The sequence below is a fragment of the Petaurus breviceps genome, unplaced genomic scaffold (genome assembly GCF_028583685.1).
Source record: "Petaurus breviceps papuanus isolate PSGF00001 unplaced genomic scaffold, PetGlider_PUasm1.0 177, whole genome shotgun sequence".
In the NCBI taxonomy this organism is placed as follows: Eukaryota; Metazoa; Chordata; class Mammalia; order Diprotodontia; family Petauridae; genus Petaurus; species Petaurus breviceps.
The window spans coordinates 6538086-6558685 of record NW_027185776.1 but is presented as its reverse complement, the minus strand read 5'-3'; the positions used below and the strand labels follow the sequence as shown (position 1 = coordinate 6558685).

Below are 20600 nucleotides of genomic sequence, written 5' to 3'. Positions count from 1 at the left end.
AAATACAATATGTAAGTTCAAGTGATTGAGTTTATATTAATTTTAGCTTGTCTACTGTGACTATTTCAAAATTACCATATTTTTGTACAGCTGTGGCAATCTATTACCCTGTCTAGGTTTTGTGGTTAATAATAATATTTTAAAAGTTTTACAAAATTTAGTGGTATATATGAAGAAAAGTGAGTGATGTCATGCTAATGTATGGCATCACATACCATTCAAGAATAAGCACTGTACTGCCACAGATACTGAGATGTCATGAAGGCTCAGAGGACATATGTTCATATAAATCCCAAAAAGATGAAAAAGGAAAGGCCGAGGGAAACAAAACAAGGTAACATCATAATAAAAGAGTTTAATGCATATTTCTCTTAAAAATTAAGACACACTTTGAGAAGTTAATGTTGTTATTATTATTGTTATTTTTTTTACATCTTTTGTGTGTGTAAAAATGAAAGCAGGGTGCTAAAAAGAAAGTCTTACATAGGATCGATCCCGAGCCTCTGATACTCTGGGCTGTTGAAGAGGATTAGCTCTAAACCCCAAACTTTCAAGGCATTGCTTATAACCTGTTAAAAAATAGCAACTTTTCATGAGATAAGCCATTCAACTCCAAATTTAAGCAATGCTGCCACTTTAGCCTCTATGAACAATTACACGTATTTTCCCCACAAAGCTATTATTTTTGTTTAAACTGCTATTAACTGGAAACCTTTAGCATGGCAACAGTCAAAATCCAACCTTTACAAATCTACATACAACACACAACAAACAGAGCATTGAAAAAAAAACTGAATATCAAAACTAACTTTCTTACTGAAAAGTTCCCATAGTACCACACAACCCCTAGATAAAACACAGCCTCAAATATTCAGATGCATATGCTATCACAGTCTTACTCTAGTCTTAGAACTAATCTAAAACATAAATCTAAATGTATAAGTTTGGAATATGGCTGCTGTTGGGGCTATTTTAGAAAATTAACATGAAGCTCACTACCACAGTTAGTGAGGATATAGTTAAATGTCTCTCAAAGAAGGTTCTACTCTAGGGATATAAAATGCAGGTCTTATGCATTTCAAACTTATGTGATCATGGGTTTATGGTTTATAGAAGGAATCAAACCTCTTGACGCTGATTATTTAAAGCTGTTTGGAAGAAGAGGGAGTTAAATCTGAATATTCACTCTCCACCCCACCAAGCTAGTTAACAAAATAGCAAGTGAGCCAAGCAGTGGCATAGGAAAAAAAAAAGGGAGGGGCGACACAATGTAGCAGGCAAACTTGAATTAGCATCAAGAGCAGTGCAGCACAATTAGGAACATAGGAATTGCCATACCGGATCAGACCATTGATCCATCTAGTCCCGTATCCTGCCTCCAGCAGTAGCCATTACCTACAACAGTAGCACAATTAAGCAGTGGTAGGAAATGCAATTGAATGATGAGGCCAGGAAGGTGCACAAAGGAAGAATATGAAGAAAGATATAGGCAGAAATTGGCCCCTCAAAGAAGTGAGAGGTAACTTTGTACGCACCACATAAAGGACCCTGTGAGAAACAAAAGAAAAAACTCATACAAAATAGACAGCATCCCACAAACACATGTACACACACCCACACGCCCATACACACCTACCCATCCCAAGGACCCTGGAGAGAGCCATAAGTAAAGAAAAGCAAAAGCCACAGAGCATCACCAAGGGATCAAATTTTTACGGATTTAAAGACAAATAATAGCTGATTTTTGCAGTGACTGGCAAAAATTAACCCAAGAAGTAATAAGTTTGAAACATTTTTTTGGTTTGTTAGTAGAACCATTATTAAAAGTTAATTTAAAATTAAATAACTCTACTTTAAAAAGCATTTAAAAGTGTTCAAATTCTGAAAAATTATGTGAGAATTATGTAGTTTCCTTTAAGTACTGCTGACTAATCCTAAGGTCAACCTGATGGAAAAACTTTAGGAATATCTATATTACTGTAATGACTAAAAAATGAACATTCTGAAAAGCAATGCACAATATTACTAATGCTTACTTGAATAGAGAAGAAACCACTGTCATCCATATTTCCTGAAGGTTGCTGTTTGATTTTGACAGATGAAAGGATAAGAGGAGAAACTGTTACTAGGATACATAATTAAAAATCACCAGTTTACAAGTTCAGCTAATAGTTATAATTAACAGGTCAAATTCCTGAAATAATTAGTTCATTCTTTCAAAACATCAGTTACTCAACAAATCAATCATTAAATGTAATATTCCCAAGAAAATGGGTAATTTTTTAAAAAATGTATTCAAACTACAGTTCATGGGGAAAGGGCACAAATGGGCTAGAGACCTAAACATTGTTACCTGTAAAAACGTTCGATAGTCTTCACTAGTGACTCCTCCCTCTGCCATCCTCATCCTTTCTTCTTCATCTAGCTGATGAGCAATAGAGGATAATTCCACGGGACTAAAATATTCCCCTTGCAATAGATTATTCAGGCAATGTTGAGCACAGAGTGAGCCTTCTTGCTAATAATTCAAAAGAAAAGATTTGATTATCATTTGCTAAATATCTTTGTATAGCAGTTTTCTTTGAAGAGGCATTTAGCAGTTTTGTCTTTGATACATTGAACCTACAACCTCTTTAGCTTTGAAACAAGAAAGGCTCAGATGCTACACTTAAAACTAGTTTGTTTATACTTAGGGTACAATTTAACAGTTAACAAAGCAATCACTGTCTAATCAACTATTTAGCTACAAAGTAATAAAATTTGAAAATGTGGAAATAAACATCATAGTATTATCTAAAGCAGCACATCTTATATTTTTCTATGAGTATTCCATTATGAACTTTACAAATACTAATATTTAGTTTTCCACATGGATATGAATTTAAGGCATACTGATTTCCAATTATTTTGTTTTGTCAAGGTACAATGTCCTTCCTTACTCTGTCTCACACGTCACTTAATACACCAATTTTTAACTGTCAAAGAACTGATAAAGCAGAGAAAAATATGGTAGGTCAAATACAGTCTTCTAGCTATGTAACTTCAAAACTTCTTTAAGAGAAGTTTCTCAACTAACTTATAAAGAGTTAGAAAGGCCTGAATTTGAATGTCTCAGGCACTAACAAGCTGTGTGACCTTGGACAAGTCACTTAATCTCTATGGGTCTGTTTCCTCATCTATAAAATGAGAGGGTTGGTTCACTATTCTATAAGATGCCTAAAAGAGTTCTTATGCGGAGATCTAAAGTTATGATCCTAAGGTCCCTGCTTTATCAAATTCATAAGATCAGACTTCTCTGTGAACTAGGGTACATTATGGAGATAGGGGCAGGTCTGATAAGCCAGGGTCTGAGTAGAAGATAACCCTAGGTTTGGGCTCTCACTGGTTTAAAGCCATCTCAATAAGGTTCTCAGGCCCTGTCTGATGTCAAGTTCAGACAAATACAGAAGAGAATGAAGAGCTAGAACAGACTGGAAATCACTTAGTCCAATAGATCAGTTTTACAGATGAAGAAATTGAGGGCCAAACAGTTACAAAAACAGGTTAAAAAAGTTTTTTCACTCGATCCAGAATTCTTTCCTTTATACCACTTGACCTTCTCTCCTAGGGCTACTATTCACCAAAATGAATATTAAGCTTTCTAGAGTTTGGACTCTAATACAGTAATTTGGCTGAAAATAAGATCATAAATCTAGATATGGAAGGAACTTCAAAGGCCACCTGATTCCCATGTCTATATATCTATCCCTCTTTTTACTGAGATCCATTCTGTCACCACCAACTCCCTTCTGGACATCTTAAACTGGATGACCCACAGGCATCTCAAGCTGAACATGTCCAAAATGGAACTCATGATCTTTCCCTAAAAATCACCTCCTATTCTGAAATTTCCAATTACAGTCAAGGGTACCACTATCATTCCAGTCACTCAGGTTCACATCCTTGACTCTTCATTCTCCCCAAGTAGAAGTGAGGAGGGAGAGCATTCTAGACCAGAGGAACATCCAGAGCAAAAACATGGAGTAAGGAAATGTTACATTGTGTTCAAGGAACAGTAAGTAGCCCAGTGAAGCTGGAGTGTAAAATGCATGGAGGAGTGTAAAGTATAAGACTAGAGAGGGTCAGGTTGTGAAGGGCTTTAAATGACAGAGGTTATTGTATCTGATCTTGTAGGTAACAGAGCCTCTGTAATTTATTGGAGGGGGAAGGTCAGCCCTGTGTTTTAGGAAAAAACAACTGACACATAGTAGGCATTTAATAAATGTTGACTGACTATTGCAATGGCCTGGTAAATGGTAAGGAGGGCATGAACTAAGATGACTACTATGTAAGTAGAGAAAAGGGGACTGTGGAGACAGAAACAATAAAATTTACTCAAAGATCAAATTTGTGAGGATGAGTAAGAGTCAAGAGTAGAAGTCATGAATCTGGGTGACTAGAAAAACAGTGATGTCCTTATCTAGAAAAGTCTGAAAAAAGGAATGAGTTTTGGGGGAAAGAGTTATTTTTGAACATGCTGAATTTGAGATGCCTATAGGACATCTGATTAAAGATGTCCAAAAGACAAGTGGTGATGCAGGAATGAAGCTCAGGAGACAAAGTTGGATATACAGTTGTGGGAATCATTTGTACAGTGATAACTGGGCAGAAGTGAGCTGATGAGATCAACAAGCATATTAATATAGTGAGAAGACAAGAGGGTTCAGGACAGAGTCTTAGGTATGATGTGAATAAAGAACCAGCAAAGAGTCTGAGGAATAATCAGACAGGTAGGAAGAAAAGAGGAGAGAACAGTTACAGATACCAGGAGAAGTTGATGATCAACAGTCTAAGTACATTGAGAAGGATGAAGGATGAATGATGGGGATTAGAAAAGGTGATTAGCTTTGACAGTTAGGAGATTATTGATGACTATGGAAAGTAGTTTCAGTTGAATAATGAACAGAAGTCAGGCTGTGGAAGGTTTAGAAGACAGTGAAAGTAGATGAAGTGGAGGCACCTAGTATATAGATGGTTTTCTTAAGTTGCTTAGCCAAGAAGGGTAAAAAGATATATAGGATGATATCTGGCAGGTAGGATCAAGTGAAGGATTTACTCTTACTCACTGCGCCACCTAGCTGCCCCAAACAAGTCTTTTTTTTTTGTCTTTTTTTGGAGGGGCAATTGGGATTAAATGACTTGCCCAAGGTCACACGGCTAGTGTGTCTGAGGCCGGATTTGAACTCAGGTGCTCCTGACTCTAGGGCCAGTGCTTTATTCACTGGGCCACCTAGCCACCCCCAAGTGAAGGATTTTTTAAGGATGGGAGAAACAAAGGTGTTTTGTAGGTTGCAGAGAAGGAATATATAAGGGGAGATTGAAGATCAGAGAAAAAGTAGGAATGATAGAGGGGGCAATCTGCTGTTTAGAATCAAGAATGAATGCAAGCAGATAGGTTTTTCCTGGCAAGGAAAAAGGCCCTCTCTTCATCCTATAGTGAAGCAGGACATAGTGGAAGAAATATCAGAATGATGTACAATGAAGAGGAGAGGAAGTAGGAGTTTTTGTTTAATGGCCTCAACTTTTTTGAAGATACTATGCAAGTTCCTTATCAGAAAGGATGAGAGGAGACAAATATAGGTTTCGAATAACCTCTTTGGTGAGAGAGATAGGAAATTGATTAGGAAGGCACAAAAGGACTGCCTTGCTGGAATAGAGACCTTGTTGAGACTAAATAATATAAATTTGAAGTGACTCAATCAACACTGGTTTCCTGATTTTCTCCAGCTCCACTCAGCAGCATATGCAGGGGCACATAGAAAGCAGATGGTGAGAGTAATTTCAGGCAGGAGTTTTGGCACAATCTGATGGTTATAAGTCAAGGAAGCAAGAGATTTGAGAATAGAGTACAGATTTCAACTGGTTAACCAAAGGGTAGAGATACTGGTAGATCTACCAAATCTAAGTGATGGCATGATGGGTAGAAGGACCAGAGGTTACAGCAAGGACTAAGGATTTCTTTAAGTGTCATAAGGAATAGGGAAAGATAAAATGACCAAAAAAAAATCATAATGCTAACCATTGGGAGAATGAGTTCAGGCAGAGTATTAGTGGTTGTAGAAAGGTCATTTAAGGAAGGCAGGTTCAACTTTGTGGCAAGCGCTGCCCCTCAAAAGGCATGCTGACACTACTGAGAAGTGCTAACAGCTTATGGAAGAACGTAGGAGAAAAAAGCACTAGGACAAAACAGATAAGAACTCAAGAAGAGGGGAGCACAGATCTATAAATCTCAACAAATTCTGGGGTATCACTGCATTATAGCTTGGTATAACTGATATTTATTTACTATTTGAGAAGTCAGGGCAATGTGAACTCAGAAAATGTGAAGTTATATGCAAAATTATACAAAGAGATAACCACTCAGCTAATGTAAAAACTCAGTTATTCAGAAATACTCAATTCCAAAAGTTTTCAAATAAATGAGGTTGCGAAGATTGCCCTGTGACTTAAACCAAAAGGAAATGTGAGGTAATATGAAGTCCTGAGTTAAGTCAACAATCAGTGATTTGCCAATGAAGGCAAGATCATTCAAAACTCTTATTCCAATTAGGGTTTGGAGTTAACAATTTTCTCCCAAGTATTCCTCCAGTCATGTTTTATTAGGGTTAAATTCCACAGCTCTATGCTTCCCCTCTCTTGTCTACCTCCTTATTTAACCAAAACTCATTTGTGCCTCTGAACAGAAAGCACTAAGAACCAAATAACACAGGAGTTAGAAGGAACCTTAGCAATCACCTAGTTTAATTCTCATATTACAGACGGAGAAAATGAGGTGTAGAAAGGTAAAATAACTTAAGTCTACATAACCAACAAGCAAGAGAATGGGAATTCAAACTCAAGGATTATCTTTTGTGTGGAGGCAGTGATTAGTAGGGCTGAGAAACTGAAGGGCAATGAGACCTAGGCTGGAAAGTCATCTTTGGAAATCTGGAGAACACATTTGTGCTCAGTATGAATTTTAGATGAAGTTAATACTAGAAAGAAGAAGTTCAAATGTCAAAAAAGGACAAAGAAAAGTGAAATGATGGATAAAACATACAGGTGCTTACATACTTCTAAAATATGCCTTATGGAGTTTTTGTTCCCTAAACATATATTAGTTTGTGATAGGTATAGGTAACAACAACAAGATAATCTGAGATCATTCACACGCATATAACTTTCTAGCGACATTTTATGCATCCTTTATTATCCCTACCTTCTCACTTATTTTCAATCTCTCCATATCCACAAATAAGCTCATATCTCCCTGATCTTCAAAAAACTTTTACTTGATCCCTCCATCTCTGCTTCTTATGATCCCTTATCTATCCTTCCTTTTACAGTTAAACTTCTTGAGAAGGCCTTCTACGTATAATGGATACCTCCACTTCTTTGCTCTTACTCTCTTAACTCTCTACAATCTGGCTTCCAACTTCAATCAAAACTTTCCTCTTTAGTTATGATTCCTGAACTACCAAATCTAATGACCATTTCTTATCTCTCACCCTTTTTGATCTCTCTGTAGCCTCTGAAATCACTGATCATTTTCTTCTTGATGCTCTCTTCTCTCAAATCTATTTATCCAACCCTAAACTTTCTCCTGACTTTCAGTCTTTCATCTCCTATTGAATGGTCTCAAACTGGAAGGCCTTTAGACAGCCAGGCTCAAAGTTTAGGTGTCATCCTCTCTCGCTTCTCAAGTCCAACCTGCTGCCACTCCTATCAATTTTACCTTCCCGTATCTCACAAATGTTCCCTGCTCTCCTCTGACACAGCCAACACATTGGTACAGGCCCTTGTCACCTCATACCTGGATTCAAGTTCTGATTCTGACAATAATAGTGACCTTGGGGAAGTCACTTAATTTCTCAGTGCTCCAGGCAATGTTCTAAGCCCATAAATTGCAGACCAAGTGACCATCTTCATTGGTAGAGGAAGTTTTCTAGACTGGTGAAATTACAGGTTCCATTCTCCCAAAATATAATTGGGCAATTTCATGAAGTAGCATGTAAAAGATTAAAGGATTCTAAAATGAAGTACCCAGAAATACATATAAGACTTTAAAGACATGTATTACAGTGGTGTTGGACTCAAACAGAAACAATCCCTGGGGGCTGCATAATAACAAATGAATATTATCAGTGTTGTACTGTCTTTTTATTTTGTTAAAATGTCTCAATTACATTTATCTGATTCTGTAGCACTCCAGAGTTTGACACATCTAATTATAGAGAAGCAACTACCACTAAAGTCCTATTATCAATGAATATCTCATAATATGGAGGTAACTCTATATTCATGAAGACTATTCCATTCATGAAGTTGAATGGAAGCATTGGCTGAACAGAGGATGATAAATTTATTTTGGAAGGTCTTTGAAAGTAACTTTTCCAGCCTGTTAATTTTATAGGTAAGGAAACTGAAGCCCAAAGAGGTTCTATGGCTTTCTCAGGGTCATATAAGTACTAAATGGCAGAAGCAAGATTCAAATGCAGGTCTTCTGGAACCAAATTGAGTTCTTATTGTACCAATAAAACCAGAAAGATTTTGAGCAGAAGAAATAGACTGTCTACTGAACAAGGAAATGCTGAGCTATTTGTGAAGGCTGATCCATCACTTGGATGTTGGTGAATTTTGGAATCTTAGAAACTCAGCAAACAAGCTACCAATGTACAGAAGGGTTACAACCGGTATTATGGAAGGAGAGTATTTTTTAAAATATATTTTTTTAAATATAAAAAAAAATTTTTTAATTAACTACTTCAGATTTATTATAACAAATCCATTATAATACTGCTATGGTGGATTTTTATTTGGTAGCTGTGAATAAATTGTTTAAATGAAGTACTGACCATTTAAAGTAAAAAAAAAACCTTTCAACTGAGTCATCAAAATAATATATAATGGATAACATAAAAGACTCTACTCTTCCAAACTAATCCTGCCAGTTTTCCCTTCTACACACTGGCATTTACTATAAAATAAGAAAACAACACTTGCCCAAAGCTGTTCATGGAAGGTTTCACCCACACCCAATGGGCCTGATAATTATAAAGAGAGAAGACAAGTTTCTCCACATACCACAACCATTTAATTGCCCTTATTTTCAAGTGGTCATTTAAGAATCAAAAGGAAGAAACAATCAGGAACAAAATGCATGTACAAAAGTCCTGTGCAACTAATTGAGGGTTTGAGATGCCCCAGTCCAATCTCATGTCAGCTAAAGAGTAGCATTTATCTAATGAGAAACTGAAACTGAGCTTAACTTCTTACAAAGATGAATATGTGTGTGGCCCATACACCCCACACCAAAACCTCTTTTGGGCTAATCATTTCAATGGAGGGGGGAGAAAAGATGGTGGCTTGGTGGATTCTAATGACATAAAATAATCCAAATATTGACTGAACAACTACTCTGCACAGGACACTGGAGGGGATAACAGTTTTTTAAATTAAATTAGGTTTTTTTTTTCTCTCAACAGGCTTTCAATACAAGAGGGAGATAAGAGACACCAATACAAATAGGGATGACACAGACTATTACACGATAAATGCCTCAGAGAAGTAAAATACAAAGTACTACCTGAGGGTTGAGGGGGAAGGTCAGTGGAAGGAGAGGAACCAGAGAAGGTGGTATTTGAATTGGGTCTTAGGGCACCTACTAGGTCTTCAAAAATGCTTTCCTCAAAAACAAGCCTGCAAGCTAGGATGGGAAAATCCCCAAAGAAATTAGGGTTGGAGTGGGGTGTGACTAGCTTTAGAAGGACCACAGAACGAATACCTTCCAGACCCTGTACTTCAGTCCAAAGCTCCTGATTCGAAGTCCAGTAGTCTTTCTGATACATCCCTCTGCCAGGTCAAAGATGGGTAGAACCTGAAGTATCGAACTAATTAAAGAATCACTTCAGTGCAGGAGGGCTTTCTGGACTAGGCTTCTCAACTACCTACCCACCCTACAAGGTGAGGGGGTGGGGGGTCTCCCATCCTGACAGCAGCAGACACGGGAGCTTGAGGCGGGGAGGAAAAGTCGAATTGTAATTATAATAATAACAATAAACAATAACTAAAAAGGGAAGAGCTGGGCCAATGCACGCTCTCACGTTCAGGGCCCAAAGCATCCACAAACACGACCCCATCCCCTTCCAAGTCACTTCTTCCGCCCCTCCCCTTTCGACCCCTGCTCCACTGGTCCTTCCCGGATTCCTCGGAGGCTGGCAGCGGACACTCGGCGGTCGGAGAGGGTCCTTGGGCTGGCAAATGGGTGGGCGCCCTTGGAAGGAAGCAGCTGCCCAGCCTGGGTGCCCCCTCCCCAGGTTAGGTAGGCCCCGGAGGGAGGGTGGAAATGGCAAGAGAGGCCGCCCCGGCTTTCCTGGAGAACCCGGGACACCTTTCTCCTCCCGCACCGCCCAAGGTGGGAAGAGCGTCCTACCGATCCCCGGACACTTACTTTCTCGTGGAAGATGGACTCCATGTTTATTTGTCTGGAGCCAACGGCCCCGCGTCGAACCACCCCCCTCCAGCCCCTCCCCCCGCCCCCCGCCCCAGATCTATCCCCATCCCCACCCCCACGCCCTAGCCCAACCCGCTCCGCCGCGCCCCGCCCACGTGCCCTCGACGATGACCAATCAAACACTGGGGATCCGAGTCATGTGAGAAACGGGAGCGGGGGGAGGGGGGGCAGGAGGTGGGCGGTAAGGAGGGAGCCGGTCCTCGAAGAGCCCTTCCCTTAGCGTAATGTCCCACGTGACCGTCGAAGAGCTGCTCTGCCCCGCCCACAGGGCGCTTCCGGGACCTTGCTGATCACGTTCCAGGAGTCTGTAGCATCCTCCTGAAGAGAGGACCTTCTTGATCAAGTCTGGCTCCACGGGCTCTTCCCTATTGTTTGACTGAACTGGGTCCCGGCGGGCCAGGTGGGTCCTTAACCTTTCAGGATCTTAGGATTTAGAGCCTGCAGGGGAAAGACCGTCAAAATCCTTTGGTCCTATACCTTTCTTTTTACAGAGGAGGGAACAGGCCCGAATCATGAGCCTCTGAAGACTCTTCCCCTGCCACCCTCACCGTGCTAGCCTGTGAAAGATGAGGCTCATTCAAGGGGTAGGAAACGTGGAGTAGGGGAAGGAGATCTGGGTTTGAGGTGAGAAGACTTAAATTTGAACTTTGGCTAGGAACTCGAAAGATGTGATGCGACATTCATGCTTATGTTGGTGAAGAAGTAAATATAATATAGGTAACTATTGTGTTATATACGTAAGTGATATTATCGATTCATGTACAGGTGTGTGCTTGTGTTTATGTATATACATATACACTACACATATATATATATATATATATATATATACACGCACACAACTTTTTATGCTAAATTCATCATGTATACTAAACTGGGTGTCCCAAAATACTTTGAACTTTTGGGACAGTATTAGATATATAAATATATGTATACACACTACTTCCTATAAATTTTGAGACTTCTCATTTTGAGTGGCATCACACAACATAAATCAGAAGAAATACAGAAGTTAGCTTGGGCCAAACCTAGAAACAAGCATTTTCATCATTTTGCCCCAACTAAATGAGATGTATGTGTATTTTAAACTAGCTAGTCCTCTAAATTTATGCAACAGCCATTTATTAAGCACCTACTATATTCTTGTCTTCAAGGAGTTTACTTACTACTGAAGATATATCATGTAGAAAGGAAGGGAAGCGAGCATTTAAGTCTATGGGTCAAGCACTGTGCTAGGTGGTTTCCAAATAGTATCTCATTTGATTCCCACAACCACCCTAGGAGTAGGAGTTGTTATTATCTCCATTTTACAGATGTAGTTTAACTACTTGCCCAGGGTCACACAACTAGTAAGTACAAGAGGCTAAATTTGAACTCAGGTTTCACATTTCATCTATCCATTGAGCTACCTAGTATTTTAAGATTTGTAAAGTACTTTGTATATGTTATATCATTTGATCCTCACCACAGCTATGCGAAGTAGATGCTATTATTTCCAGTTTGCAGTGAGGAAACAGGCTTAGAAAAGTAACTTGCCTAAGTTTACCCAGCTATGAAGTGTTTGAGGCAGGATTTGAAATCAGGTCTTTCTGGAGACACTTGTAGAAAGCCTTGAAAGAAGATAAGGATTTGAAGAAATGTCAGGAGAGAGTTCATTGAGTGTTGAAATCGGGTCTTTCTGATTCCAGATCCAGTACTCCTTCTACTTCACCTAATTGCCTCAGTAGTTACGTATTCTTTTTTTTTTTAAGGGGGGAAGGCAAGGCATTTGGGGTTGTGACTTGGCCAAGGTCACACGTGACAGCTAGTAAGTGTGTCAAGTGTCTGTAGCACCAATGTAATATTCACAGCGCCACTGGTCACTATAAATTCACTATAAATATGCCTACATAGTGCCTGATCACAAAATATAACAGACTCTCCATATATAAGACAGAAGCAAAACATTTATCCAGATACCAGAAAACCAAATCCCTAAACAAGTCAGCCAATTCCATCATAGTAGCAGAGAAGTTAATAACAGCACAGAGAGCCACAGCATCCTTTAGCCTTCCCACAAACCAACATTTACTCACAAGCCTAACTGTCTCAGATGTGTCCTCTCCTTCCTCCAGTCTGGCTATAGTGCTCTCACTCCCAGCTTCCTCTGGGCTCTGTTCTACACTTCAGCAAACTCTTCCTACCACAGGCTCCATGTAATTACATTCAGCCTATTAGGGGGCAGGGTATATCTTCAAACAGGGAAGGTCTTCAAATTACTATTACCATTACAATGTCTGAGGCTGGATTTGAACTAAGGTTTGAAGTCAGGGCCTCCTGACTCCAGGGCAGGTGTTCTATTCACTGTGCCATCTACCTGCCCCAAGCAGTTGTATATTTTTCATGCAGAACATGTAAACAAGTGGTAATTTGAGGAGGAAGAGAACATTGATTCACTGCATTAAGGTTTAAGGAAAGCTTCAAAGAGACACTTGTAGTAGGCCTTGAAAGCAGATAAGGATTTGAAGAAATAAGTCAGGAGGGAGTTCATTGAGTGTCCTCTAGTTTGAATGTTTGTAGCATTAGGAGCAGTGTTTAGTTAGGGAAGATCAACAAGTCGTCCAGCTGGACCAAGGTGAAGGGGAAGCAATAAAAACAAGGCTGAAAAGTTGCCAAATCTTATTGTTTCTGTAGCCAAAACATTTTTTACTATGTTTCCTTTCTTTTCATTCACACAGCAACTACCATATTAGACCTGTTGCCAGAAAAAAATGCAGCAGCTTAGACAGATTAGTCTCTGTCCCAAATTTCTCCCCATTCTCCACAAAAGCAGCTAAAATTATTTTTCTAAAGCATAGATCTGACCATGCCCCTACGTGATAAACACTAAATTACCTTTCTGATCAAATAGAAACTCCTCTGTTTAGCATTTAAATGTCACTAGAACCTGACCCCTTTCTACCTTTTTTCTGACTTCCTATTTCCATGCTTTTGTATTGGCTGTTTCCTATGGCTGGAATGATCTCCCTCACTTCTAGCTTCTAGGAGTCCCTGGTTTCTTTCAAGACTCAGTTCAAGCACCACCTTCTGCAGGAGGTCTTTCCTGCTCCTCCTAGATGCTGGTACCTTTTCTTCCAAGGTTACCTTACATGTCTGGTATATACCAGTGTAAGTTTTAGTTATCTCCTGTCAGAAATATAAGCTTCTTGGGGCAGATTGTTTCAGCTTTGTCTTTTCATCCGTAGGTCATTAGCTTAATACATGTTTGTTGACTGAAGTTGGAATTAGTTTGTGGAATGCCCTAAATGCCAGGTTGAGAAATTTGTATTTCACCCCAGAGACTACAGTGTGTTGCTGGAAGTTTGTGAGTAAGAGAATAGTCAGACTTAGACTGTAAGAAGTCTTTTTGCTGGTTTCAGAAATAAGAAATCACATTTTTCTCAAGGAGTCCTGGGAGCTGGAATTCAGATCCAGACTTTGTGTGACCTTGGACAAGTCATTTAACTTCTCTGCCCCTCAGTTTCCTAAAGAGATTGAATTAGATAAGGTCCATTTCCAGCTCTAGGTCTATGATTCTGGGAACTGACTCCCCTTTAGAAGTGTTAATGAGCAATAAAATGCTCCCAGATGAAGCCAGCAAGGCATTTACTCAGTTATTGTGCCTGTTCTGTGCATAGTACTGTTGTAGGAGCTATAGTGAATACATACAAAAAATGTTTATTCAATTGAAAACCACTTCTGCCTTATAATTTAGACGGGGAGGCAAGACATAGATACATCAAAGCTAAAAAGCACAGCAAGGCAGTGCCAGAAAAGTCCTATCTCAGGGGTGGAGAACCTTCAGCCTGGAGGCCAGATGTAGCTCTGTCCCTCCTCAAGTGTGGCCCTTTGCATTCAAACTAAGTTCCCCACCCCTGTCCTAAGTTCTTCCATGGAACTTTTCTTTTACTACTACTATTAATAACTAGCATTTCTATAGTGCTTTATAGATATTATTTCATTTGATCCTCACAACTTTGAGAGATGGGTGCTATTATTATCCCCATTTTACAGATTAGGAAACTAAGGCAGACAGGTTAAGTGCTTTTCCCAGGGTCACACAGCTAATAAACATCTGAGACTGGGTTTGAACTCAGGTCTTCCTGACTCAAGGTGCAACACTCTACCCACTGTGCCACCAGCTATCCTTACTGGTTTAGCTTACAGTGGTTTTGCTCTTGCCTGAGTCCATTGCACTTGACTACAGAATCTGGAAGCTGAAGGAGGGACTGACCTCAGGAAACCTGGGTTGTAGTGACAGCTCTGCCATTAGTTCATCATGGGAACATATGCAAGTCATTTTTTGGCCCAGTCTGTTCATCTTTAAAATGTTAAGACAATTATGTAATTGCTGTAAAGTCCCCTCCAGTAGGTGCAACTTTAAGACATTTTATATTCTTCATTTTATTGATAATACAGGGAAGGTGGAATCCCACCTCCACCATTTAACGAGCCTTATAGCTATGGCACCTGCTGAGCCTGTTTTCTTATCTTTAGAGTGGAAATATTCAAGCAATTAACCACCATGTATTAAACTCCAGCTTTTCATAGAATGCTTTGTTGGATAGTGATACCAAATTTAGATATGACATGGTCCCTGCCTAGATGGAGTTTATAATTCTGTAGAGGGATCAAAGAAATGTATGTTCAAAGAAAATGAGTTAGTCACATGGTGGGAGCAAGAGATAACCAATGAATAGCCTGAATTTATCACTGGTATCCTTGCCATGTTAAGAGGACCCAGGAAAGAACCCCAGAACTTTAAATTTCCCTCCTGTGGCAGACTTAGGGAGAACAAACACAGTGGACAGCACAGATGGGTTTTGATCTGCAATGTTGGAGGCAGTATTCACATTAATGAGATCATGGGTCATTTATAGAATTGAAGTGGTACATTAGGAAGTTGCGAAACAAAGAACTTTGTGAAAGCCATGGGAGGGAAAGCTGTTACTGACAAAACTTTGTGAGGGAAGTGGCATTTGAATTGGGCTTTTAAAAAATGGTAGCTTTTCAATGGGGAAATAATGGACATAGCATCCAGGCATAGAGAAAAGCATGAATAATATTCCCCCCGCCCAAATATAAACATGCAGAGTATATTTGGAAAATAGAAAATAGATGGTTTGGCTAAAATAGCATGTGGAAGGGAGTAATGAGATAAGACTGGAAAGATGAGTAGCCCTGGATCATGGAGGACCTTGAATTCCTTAGCTATAGGGTTTGAATTCTACTTAGGAGCCACTGAAGATTTCTTCAATGACATAAACAATATAGGCATAATAGATTTTTCTAGAAGCAGAATGATGGATTGAAGAGGAAAGAGAACAAAGGCAGGAAAATTATTTTAATAACCCATGTAGGTGGTAATAAGGGTTGTCTCTAGTAAAGTGAAGGCAGTAGAAAGAGGAGAGGTGAGATAGCTTGAGAAGGAATGGACAGGACCTAGTAACTGAGGTGTAATGAGTAGGGAATCATTAAAAATAAATGGTGCCACCACTAATAAAAATAAAGTCGGGTGGAGGATAAAGTAGGATTAAGTCTAATTTGGAACACATTACCTTTGGGGTGCTGGTGAAACATTTTGGGGAAAACTGATGGGCAGTGGGTGATGAAGGCCTTGAGCTATAGATTTGGGAGTCATTTGCAGAGAAATGGTGTGAGATTGCGAATGGGTAGCAGAGAATAGAAAGGGGTGTGTGTGGCACAGCAAAGGAGGCAGTACTCTGGAGGTTCTAGGTGCAGGGGTACATAACCTGGGGTCCTTGAACTTGTTTTAAAAATATTTTGATGACTATTTCAATAAAATTGGGGTGAGATCAAACACATACACACACACACAAACAGTTCTAGAGGTTTAATGACTACCTAGAGAGTATACTGTCTCTGAAGTGTTGGTAAGAAAGCATATTCAGTTGGAAGAAGTATTCAGCAATGTCCAAAGATGCAGAGGATGAGACTGTAGGTTTTGGTGATTAAGAAGGAAATCATTAACTTTTGAGAAAGCAATTTAGGTAGTGGGACAGTGGTAGTGGTAAGGAAATGTTTTTAGGGATTAAAGACACTGCCCAGTGAGGAAGTAGAAGCATTGGGCATAGACAAATTTTTCATTAAGTTTAGCAGTGAAAGGGTAAGCTGGAAGGGACAAAAGGAAGGTTTTTGTTGTTGTTTGTAAGCACTGGGGAGATGTTTGCAAGCAGATGATGAGGAGCCAAATAAAAATAGAAGTTGATTGCTAGAGCAAGGTTCAAGAGGAGAGAAGAGGAAATAGGATGGAGAATGCAGTAGGTTGCAAGTAGAGAGATTAGAGGACTGGGGATATTTCTTCAATCAGAGAGAAGATGAGGAATAAAGAAAGGGAATTGAGAACCCCTCTTAAGATTATCTGTTTTAAATTTGAGGAATTAGCAACATCATTTTCATTCTCTCTACTTTAAGGTTGTTTGTGAGGGTAAAATGTATATACAGCTTTGTAAAAAGCGTTAGGGGTAATCTCTATCAACATTTGTTGTTTGATTGATAGAATAGTATTCTAGAAGTTTACAGGAGGAAGAAACAATATGGGACTAGATATTTAAGGTTAAACTTGTTCTAAGTCTTGAAACCCTCATCTTAGAGCTTTTTTTTTTTTTTCATTTTAAAATTTTTTCCCCACTTAATAGTATTTTATTTTTTCCAATTACACATATAGTTTTCAACATTCACCTTTATAAGATTTTGAGTTCCAAATCTTTCTCCCTCTCTCCCTCCTCTCCAGGATGACATGCAATCTGATATAGACTATACATGTACAATCCCACTAGACATATTGCCATATCAGTCATGCTGTGAAAGAAGAATCGGAACAAAAGGGGAAAGCCATGAGAAGGAAAAAAAAAAGAGAGAGAAAACAGCATGCTTCGATCTACATTCAGACTTCACAGCTGTTTTTTCTGGGTGTGGATAACATTTTACATCATGGGTCTTTTGGAATTGTAGATTGTTGCATTGCTGAGAGGAGCTGAATCTATCAAAGTTAGGCATTGCAGTGTTGCTGTTACTATGTACAGCGTTCTCTTTGTTCTGCTCACTTCACTCAGGATCAGTTCATATAAGTCTTTTTTCATATAAGGTTTTTCTGAAATGTGCCTGCTCACTATTTCTTATAGAACAATAGTATTCCAGTACATTTATGTACCACTTGTTCATCCATTCCCCAATTGATGAGCATCCCCTCAATTTCCAGGTCTTGGCCACCACAAAAAGAGCTGCTATATTTTTGTCCATGTGGATCCTTTTTCCTTTTTTAGTAGTGGTATTGCTGGATCTAAGGGTATGACGTTTTATAGCACTTTGGGCATAGTTCCAAATTGCTGAGAAAAAGAGCTTATTAAACTGTTTCTAGCAGATATACCTGTCATATTTCCAGTGTTACCAGGGTCACATTAATGCCTCAGTTACTCTCTTTGTAAAATATTTATCTCCTGATTTTTCTGACAGAATTGTTATGTGGATAAGAAAAAATGTTTTCAACTTATTGGAGATTTTCCATGTAAATATAAGTTAGTATTCATTTTCTTATCTCAGAGCCAATATATAATTTAATGGAATTTAAAATAAACTTTCCATACCTTTTTTAGAAAGGTATTTTTTACTTTTTAGTTGTTTTAGTCATGTTGTACTCTTCATGACCCCTTTCTTCTTGATACTCAAGTGGTTTGACCTTTTCTTCTCCAGCTCATTTTACAGATGAGGAAACTGAGGCAAAATAGGGTTAAGTGACTTATCCAGGGTTATATAGCTAGGGTCTAAGGCAAGATTTGAACTCAGGAAGATGAGTCTTCCTGATTCTGGGCCTGGCACTGTATCTACTGCACCACTGAACTGCCCTATTTTTCATTCTAGCAATTTTGATATCCTTATAATGACCTGATTCGAGATCTGACAATATATTACAGAAGTAATGAGGGAATATCATTTCAAGCACTGTTTCAATTAATGACTTTACTAAATTACATTATTTTGGTTCTAGCAAGGAGTTGAGTTGTACATTATGGTAAGAAGATGAATGACTGAGTCAGAAGAGAAACCAATTTCATATGCCCTGACATTTAGTAGTATATTTCTAGAAAATACACCACAATAGGGGAGTTAATGCCCTAATTTCAACGTCACTGAAACAATAGCTCTCTCTTCCTATTTTATTTCTGATATTAGTTTTGCATCATTTGGTTACATATTTTTAAAAATTTTACTCATCAGTCCACCTTCATAATTAGAGCAAAGGAAAATTCTTAAAAGCCCCATCTCCTATTTTAATTTAAAACCATATAATGAAGATTTAAAATTTTCTGCCAAAGCACAGCATCATTTCTCTTTTTTTTTAAGGATTAACCATGTGGTTTTAAAACAAGTTTCATAAAAATTTGTGAACAGGATTTACTTATTTTCAAAATGTAAAAACAATGGGGAGTTAAATAGCAAGTGCAAATCAAGTCCTGTGTCCTCTGGAGGTACTCCACAAAAAAATCTATCTGAACAAATGAATGAATGAATGAAATTTTTTTCAGTGGCTTGTTACTCTCTTAGTTTGAAATAGGAACTCATAATTAGGATAACACAATTTACTGAGTAAAAACAGTGAAAACATTTTTTCATTTCTTTCATAAAATATTTTTATTCAACATGAAAATTTCTCAATTCAGCCAAAGCCTTCATTTCCAGGTAACTTCTTCATTAGGTTTCAGTTCCCTGTGTAGAAAAAAAAAAGAGGGATAAAAGACAAACATTTAAGAAACAATTTTTGTCAGAGGAAAAGAAAAGTTAAAGAAAGGTTAACTTACTATTTTTTATTTTGCTAATTTGACTATATTTTATAAGACACTAGAGTAATGGAAAGAGAAGTGGATTTATAGTTAGAGGACCTAGTTCTAATCCTGATTGTTACCTGCTAGACTTTATGTGAGCTCTGGTAAGTCCCTTAACTTTTGTGGGCCTTGATTTCTTAGCATGTAAAATGAGAGGTTTGAACTAGATGACCCGTAAGATTCCTTAGGCTCCAAACTGATCTTACGACTTTCTAACATATTCAAAATATGGTCATCTGGGGCAGCTAGGTGACACAGTCAATACAGCACTGGTCCTGGAGTCAGAAGGGCCTGAGTTCAAAATATGGTAATCCTCATTTTTATGATACCTTCTCAGTTAAAACTAAAGGCATATCAATTATTGTGAATGATCTACAATTTCCTACATGAAAATAGTAGGGGAAAAAGGAAAAACCTAGTCAAATTAGATTTTTGCCTTTCTTTTTCATTCTTATCCTACAATCCCATATTGGGGAAGTCTACCTCTTAGGTAATATTCTGTTAAGCTTACTACTTATCATGCTAGGTCATATTATTTCTCAGTACCCTCAAATTATTTCTTTTATCCTAAAGAGACTTAACAAGTAAAATGCTATATAAATGTAGGTTCTCATTCAAGATGTCTTGTCCAGTATTCTCAAAGGTATACAATGCATCCTTCAAATTCTCAGACCAATTCCTTTGCTAGTCAGACTACATACAGAAGCCTCTGTTGCCTTGATCTTTTGGGGTATGCTTTTCTGGACCTTTTCCACCTCCATTATATATTTCTTGAGGTAGAGTAACCAGATCTACACAAAGTATAGGCAGCTTCTTGACTTAGGAATATTTGACTTGTAAAACACCTGTAAACAACTATACGAGCAGCTTGCTACTGGAAGCTTCCCCTGCTAATAGTCTACCAGAGAAACTCCCACTGTTACATCTGCAAATGTCAGTCTATAACTCTTCCTGAGTCACCCTTCCCTACCTTTGCCTTCCTCATATGCCTTCCTTCAAACCTCTTTTTTCAGGGCTAGGAGGGACCTTTAGGACTACTATTCATATTATTTTAAATATATTATGGATCAAATGAGACTCTGGTTTGAAAAACATAAAATGCACAAAAGCATTGTTATTACTATGAGTTAAGTGTTCTACTGATACTTCATCATGACATGGAAATGATCGTGGGTCTTACAAGACTGGAAGGACTTCCAGTATGAAGT

At 38.5% G+C, this 20600-nt stretch overlaps 2 protein-coding genes across 4 annotated transcripts in view; one reads left to right on the top strand and one right to left on the bottom strand.

Moving 5' to 3' along the window:
* Nucleotides 1-10570, bottom strand: part of ATXN3 (ataxin 3) — a 34554-nt gene extending 23984 nt beyond the window's left edge. For both annotated transcript variants that reach the window (XM_069086055.1, XM_069086056.1), the window contains exons 1-4: nucleotides 10469-10570; nucleotides 2354-2518; nucleotides 2037-2081; nucleotides 484-569 (exon numbers count right to left, since the gene is read on the bottom strand). In XM_069086055.1, the coding sequence (XP_068942156.1) occupies nucleotides 484-569; nucleotides 2037-2081; nucleotides 2354-2518; nucleotides 10469-10492 (320 nt within the window). In that variant the 5' untranslated portion in view covers nucleotides 10493-10570. The remainder of the gene's footprint in view (nucleotides 1-483; nucleotides 570-2036; nucleotides 2082-2353; nucleotides 2519-10468) is intronic.
* A 204-nt stretch (nucleotides 10571-10774) lies between these two features.
* The window catches only part of CPSF2 (cleavage and polyadenylation specific factor 2), a 48676-nt gene continuing 38850 nt past the window's right edge, over nucleotides 10775-20600 (top strand). Inside the window, exons 1-2 of one of the 2 annotated variants that reach the window (XM_069086051.1) lie at nucleotides 10775-10931; nucleotides 11023-11155. The gene's annotated coding sequence lies outside the window, so the exon portion shown is untranslated. The remainder of the gene's footprint in view (nucleotides 10932-11022; nucleotides 11156-20600) is intronic. The other variant, XM_069086050.1, reaches the window with a different exon arrangement.